This window comes from Adiantum capillus-veneris, chromosome 19 (assembly GCF_014529385.1).
Source record: "Adiantum capillus-veneris isolate H3 chromosome 19, ASM1452938v2, whole genome shotgun sequence".
NCBI classification, from domain to species: domain Eukaryota; kingdom Viridiplantae; phylum Streptophyta; class Polypodiopsida; order Polypodiales; family Pteridaceae; genus Adiantum; species Adiantum capillus-veneris.
In genome coordinates this window covers 54,042,149-54,048,614 of record NC_140949.1, presented here as the reverse complement: position 1 = coordinate 54,048,614, position 6,466 = coordinate 54,042,149, and the positions used below count along the sequence as shown (strand labels likewise).

At 42.9% G+C, this 6,466-nt stretch overlaps 1 protein-coding gene across 1 annotated transcript; it reads right to left on the bottom strand.

Moving 5' to 3' along the window:
- Positions 1 to 4,312: 4,312 nt before the first annotated feature.
- LOC147434041 (uncharacterized) lies at positions 4,313 to 4,605 on the bottom strand. Its single transcript, XM_086489869.1, has 2 exons — positions 4,399 to 4,605; positions 4,313 to 4,336 (listed from the first exon to the last, which is right to left on the bottom strand). The coding sequence occupies exons 1-2, from the start codon at positions 4,603 to 4,605 to the stop codon at positions 4,313 to 4,315; spliced, it is 231 nt and encodes a 76-aa protein (XP_086345995.1).
- Between the last annotated feature and the right edge of the window lie 1,861 nt (positions 4,606 to 6,466).

Sequence of the window (6,466 nt, the reverse complement as noted above, 5' to 3'; positions counted from 1 at the left end):
TTTAGAATCTACCATGACCAAGAAGTATACTCATCAAGTTGACCCTCGTAAGACTGCAATTGATGGTTTGAAGAAATCGACTTTATAAGCTCAAGAAAAAATAAAGCGACCTTGTAAAAAGTTTTACGGGTCTTTTCCATAATTTTTCTATTGATATTTGAAAGTTTTATGTGCAAAAAAAATGAGTTGGGAGTATATAAAATAATGGAATGTTCTATGTGTTTGATATAGCCATTTCAAGCATATCTTTGTATACAAAGAAAAATATGTTTTGATGTATTTGTGAGTTTTAGAAAGTGATACATTGTTTACCCTTTCCATTGAGGACTAAAGGTGGCAAGTACAAGGGATTTGGTATGCAATAATTATTGGATTATTTTAAGTATTTAAAACTTCATAAGAGAGAACTTTGATATTTTCATTCTTGAGACCTAAGCATTCAAAACCTCAAATAATATCAAAATTTCTATGTAGATCAACTAAATGTATCAAAGTACATGGTACATACACAACTGGGGTGGCCAAAACCTTGGTTTCAATGTTATTATGGAGAACAAGATTTTCAAGAGTTTTTGCACGATAAAAAAATCAAGATAGAGTTCAAGCAACGAGATTTTAGGGAGCCCAAAAAATACGTAGTTCTTTGGTTTCAACATATAAAGTCATTTGTAGTTGTCAAATTGCACTAGTATAGCCTAAATTCCACGAAGGACCTTCGGAAGACCAAAATTATGCTCTTATTCATTACGTGCTCAAGTATGAAATAATGTCTTTAACTTGCCTCTGACTTAAAAACTTATCTTTAAAGTGCATTCCATTGTTTTGTAATACTGAGTGCTAACACTTGGCTTTATAAACATAAAAAAAGACGATCTCTACAAATAGATATAAGAATTTTAAGATTTTTTTTGCAAAACAGCTTGAAATTTTACTAAAATTTATGACTTTGAACTTACCAAAATTATATCCATACGGATTTTATTTGGACACGGAGAAATCCCTCATAACCAACCTATGGTAGAAGCAAGGTATACAAAACTTCTTTCCAGCTTGACAAATAAATTGTCAAAAATTGGAAGGAAAACAAGACACTTTAGTGTCTCACGACATTTAAGTGTCCAATCACAAAACTAGTGTTAAATACTTATTTTTGGAAGTGTACAAAGGGTCAAGAGTGGATGACACAAATTTCTTGCTCTACAACCAGGGATCTTGACAGTGTTTAGACAACGTCGTTGAAAATTGCAAATATCTTTTGCGTCTCAATAGGGGTCCAAAAGGAGATGGTCGATCAAAGAGCAATGTGCAATAAGTGCTTCTAAACTTACCTCAACATAGGACCAAGAGGAGAGATGATGTAATTTCAATAGGTGTCCAAAAGGAGGTAGTCTATCACAGAGCAATGTGCATCTAATGGAGCTTAGACGACCTTAGGGTTAGATTCATTAAAGACCTCCAATGGTTAGTGTTAAAAGTCCTTTGACCTTAGGCAAGTTAGTGATGAGCTTGAGGTGGGAACTCAACCTAAACTTACCTTTGACCTTAGGCAAGCTAGGACTGAGCTTGAAGTGGGAACCTGACCTAAACTTGCCTTTGACCTTAGGGAAGCTAGGGCTGAGGTTGAGGTGGGAACTCCACCTAAGGTGCTTGTCATGCTTGATGATTAAGGTACTTGAGGTACTTGTCATACTTAATGAGAAAGGTGCTTGAGAAGCTTCCTATGCATGGAAGATAAGATGCTTCAGCCAAAAAGAGACCCTACACACTTAATGAGGAAGTTGATTGAGAAGCTTCCTATGCATGAGGAGTAAGATGTTTGAATCAAAAAGAGACCTTACACACTTAATGAGGAAGTTTCTTAAGAAGCTTCATATGCATAGAAGTCCCAAAGATAGGAGAATCTTTGACCTAACCTTCCACTCACTCAAGGTGCACTTCTTTTTCAAAAGGACACATGGGACACATGTCAAACTTTCACTAAGTTTAACCACATGGTGTGCTTGAATGCTATTGGTTGGGCTAAAGAGAGGTCCAATGAACTTCTACTTTCATCCAACAAATATCTAGATACTTTCAAGCTCTCTCTCTCTCTCTAAGGGGTAAGGAGGACACTTGTCAAAAGACTACCCATATACTTGAATGCATGCAACATGTGATTGGTTAGAGGGAGAGGGGTCCAATGAACGTGCAGCATGTGAAAAAGTTAGCCCCAAGCAAGCAACGCGGATGCTAGGTGGATATACACCACACACACATTTTGTGGATTCATTCACTTGGTGAGAGTTGAGGAACTCCACCTCCTTCTCCAAGCTTGTGAGAAGTAAAGAGCCTACACCAACACTCTTGGCTATGGAATGCAAATCCAACCAAGAGTCATCCTCCAATGCATAAGCTTTCCATCTTCTTTATCTTCATTATTATGCTATTATGTATGTTAGCAAGAAGAGTGATGATAAGTGAGGAACTATTTCTTTTTCCTATGGAATGTTTTTTCTTTTTTTTTCCTACCCTCATTCCCCGCTAGCTCTCTCCATCTTCGAAGGTGTTTGAGACCCTGGGACTGAAGCTTGGGATAGTTAATGCTTTCTACAATTTTATGTTATGTTTGTGATGCACGAAGCTTTCCATCTTCATTGCATCACGTAGGTCACAAGGAACACAAAGATTGTATTGTACCAAGTCTCTCTTCATGGGAGAAACTATAATACAAATGCCTATTGAAGCGAGGACCGGCTCCATATGAATCCGGTCCTCAACTATTGTCATGTTCTCTAAACTCTCTCTCTCTTGCAAAAATATTGTTCATGCCAAGTTAGCTAAGTACCATGTTTATGTTACTACCATCAATTATTAAGTTCACCCGCTATGCTCACAAAGTAATCTCACAAAAGTGATTCACCTAATTTCTTAATTCAGCTCCTCTCAAAGCTCATAAGCCATTTTCATACTATTTATTCAATGTTGTTTTCTCATTGGTTGGTCAATTGACTATTGAGATTAATGAGCTCACTCAATTTATCAAAATGTTGGCTACTTTTCTTTATTTAGTCCATAGAAAAGTTTTGGTGTGTCTTGAAAGTAAAAGTAGCACGGAAGAGACGAACCATACAAATGCTACAAGATTGATCAACCATACAAAATCATTCTGTAGAGATAGATGTATAATATACGACAGTACATAACAAAGTACAACATATTTTGAGAAAGATTGTGTGTGTGTGTGTGTGTGAGAGAGAGAGAGAGAGAGAGAGGGAGAGAGAGGGAGAGACTTAACTCCATAGGAATACTGCAAACTACTCTTAACGATGTATCAAACAAGTTTCGAACTCGAGACGTGTTATGCAAGAAAGAATCGGGATTACTAATCTACCATGATTAGGTGATAAAGTTTTGAATTCAGTACGTATTTTTCAAGAAAGAATTGGGACTACTAATCTACCATTATTAGGTGATAGAAAGGCTATTGCAACTTCCTCTTCTTATTCACACATCCGTGTGCGAGAGAGAGAGCGAGAGAGAGAGAGAGAGTGTAATGTACTCCAACCATGAAATAAGGTAATGTTCTTTTACGTGGATGATTGAGGTATGTATACGCTCTCTCTCTCTCTCTCTCTCTCTCTCTCTCTCTCTCTCTCTCTCTCTCTCTCTCTCTCTCTCTCTCAGGACTCAGTAACGTGAGATATTTCTCATAATGGTATATTTATTTCATTCTTACACATGGCTCTTCACAAACTTTGTATATTGGTTGACAAAGGTGTATGTAGGCAGCCTATTCACATAAGACCTGTTACTCCTTTGTAGTACATGTAGGCGGGGGCCCGGCGGGGATTTATACCCGCGCGCGGCCGAGGGGACTTCTACCTTCAAGGGCCCGGCGGGGATTTATACCCGCGCGCGGCCGAGGGGACTTCTACCTTCAAGGGCCCGGCGGGGATTTATACCCGCACGCGGCCGAGGGAACAAGGTGTTGCTTCAAGGGGTCCTGGCGCGGACGGCACCGGCTCAGGAGGGCCCGGCTCGGACGGGACCGGCTCGGGTCAAGTTGCCTTCTCGGGGGCCCGGCTCGGACGCGACCGGCTCGGGCGTGGTTGCGTTCCATGGGTCGACGGCCGTTTGCGTTTCGCGGGTCTTCGCGGGTCTTGCGTTTCGGGTCCCTAGCCCCACGTAGCCTCAGGCTCCGCCGCACCGCCGACGGGTCATAGCGTGCCCCGGGGAACCTTGCGTGGAGTCCCCACGGTGCGCGAGTGCGTGGAGTGAGGCTACAGTGTCTAGGTGGGGGGTCCCCTCCCGTGGCCGGTCTTGTCCCGCTTGTTCAAGCCATACCCACCTTCTTCTTCTGCAGGAAGGAAGGAAAACAAATAGTAAGCAGCCACGAGAGAGAGAGAGAGAGAGAGTTACCCTGTGGCCACCCTCGCCATCGCTCTCGCTGCTGGAGCTGGAGCCACCCTCGCCAGGGCCGCCCTTCACCTTGTTTTTAATCTTGCCCATGACGCCTTCCTTGTGAGGTTGGGGCTGATTTAAGCCAGGGGTTGCGGTTGCGGCGGGCTGGGGCTCGTCCTTTCTGTGGTGCAGCTTCCCCTCAATCTTCTCCTTCATGTTCGCCATTACGACTCAGGCTCGAAGCTTAAGATTTCCTCTTGCGTCGCGAGTAGGTAGTCAAGCTTGTGATCAGATTACATTGTGTAGTTACTTGCTTGCTGCCAGTATTTACTTGGTGAGCTTAAGGTCCCTTTTTCAAATAAGGCCACCATAGTGAGCCACTTGGACTAATCTTGAGTGTGTTAATCTTGAGCACACACTGCGGATCTTACATCCAATGGATGTCCGATGTCCAAGGAAGCAGAAGAAAAGCGGTCGAAAAGCAACATGCCTACTTTTCAACTAACACTAACAGGGCAGGGCTTTCCATGGGTTGCCATGAGTGCTGGCGCAAGTGCTTCAGCAGCAGCGAAAGCTGAAGGCACTAGTTGATCTTCCGAGGAAGCCTGGATGTGGAACACGCAGCTTGCAACGTAAAGGTGTGTATTTTATCTCCCCTCCATGCAGATGATGAGCAAGGAAAGGCCGGTCCCGCTCATCCAACAACTCCTTTTCTCGTGCATGTGTGCGCCCTCTGCCCTCCTCTCCTCTATCCCCTACTTCTAGGATCTTCTGATCAGCGAGCCATGCCAAAGGATAGCCCACGCTCACCATCAGCGCCACCTCGATGCGAGATCTCCTTGCCCTGCTCGGATTCCACTCTTCCCTCCAATTATGTTAAGTCCTGCTCTTCCTCATTCATCAAAAGAAAAATTCAACGTTATCCTTCGGTTGCTACGAGCCGCTAACCACCTCCTATTTCACGATTTCACAGATTACTCTATATCTTTTCTTGCATGAGCAAATTTTGATAGCAAAGAGGAATCACGGACGCTATATTCGGTTGCTCTTTAGAGTCTTTACCATCATGGATTGCCTTGACAAAGCTGCTCGTAGAACATAGAGATGTTGAGAAGCTTTTGCAAGAATTTGTTGCAGTTAGCAAGGAGCCCTTCACTGCAATAACATTAATTTTGAATGGACAAGGTATAAGTAAAACTGGTGATCTTTCAGAGGTTTTGAGTCAGGTGTTATTGTGTGCAGTCTACAGAGCACATCCAAGCAACAATTATCTGGCGCTCTTGTCCAATTTCAATTGAGCCAAACTTGTAGTTGCATGGGTGCCAATGCTTTTCTATCCCTTTGAATCTGCATGCATGCAGCTATTCGGAACCTTACCATGTGGCCATTGTCAAAGAGGAGGCCAGTGGTGCTGAGTTTAACTTTTGCTACAGGAAGTGGTGCTCAAATATCCTCGAACATTTGAAGCACTGTGACCTTGACGTCCATCAGGATACTACTCGAAAGGCTTTAGAATATGCAAAGAGGATGAAGCCTACAAGCACCAATTAGAGAGAGAGAGAGAGAGAGAGAGAGAGAGAGTGAGTGAGTGAAGGGAGGCTACGTGGAAGAGTTGCGAGGGAGACACCTGTTCTCAACAACCGCTAGATCGATCCTTCCGTCCCTTGCAAAGATTGTGCATAGACGCAAGTGCGTACGTAGACACGACGTATGCGAGGAGAGCAACTAAATGGAGAAGAATGATATTAACGCAACAAATAAAGGTAGTGGAAATATATATATCACCTTCCAAGAAGGACTTAGCGTGGGAACGGCTTGCGATGGAGGTGCGGAAGGTCCATGATGGATGTCCAAAGGTTGTAGCTGGTAGCGGGTCATTTACGAGCTCTAGCACATGAGATGCATAGTGAAAGAGCTGTATGAGTGGTACATAATACATTGTCTAGCTTGGTGGGACATCTGCCATTTTGAAATTTGGAGAGTGTTGGCTGCTAGATAGATCGTACATTTTAGAACACTAGTTTACAAATTATAATAGAACTTTGAGAAGTCTCTCCTTATAACATGAAAGAGCAGGGACTCCCGT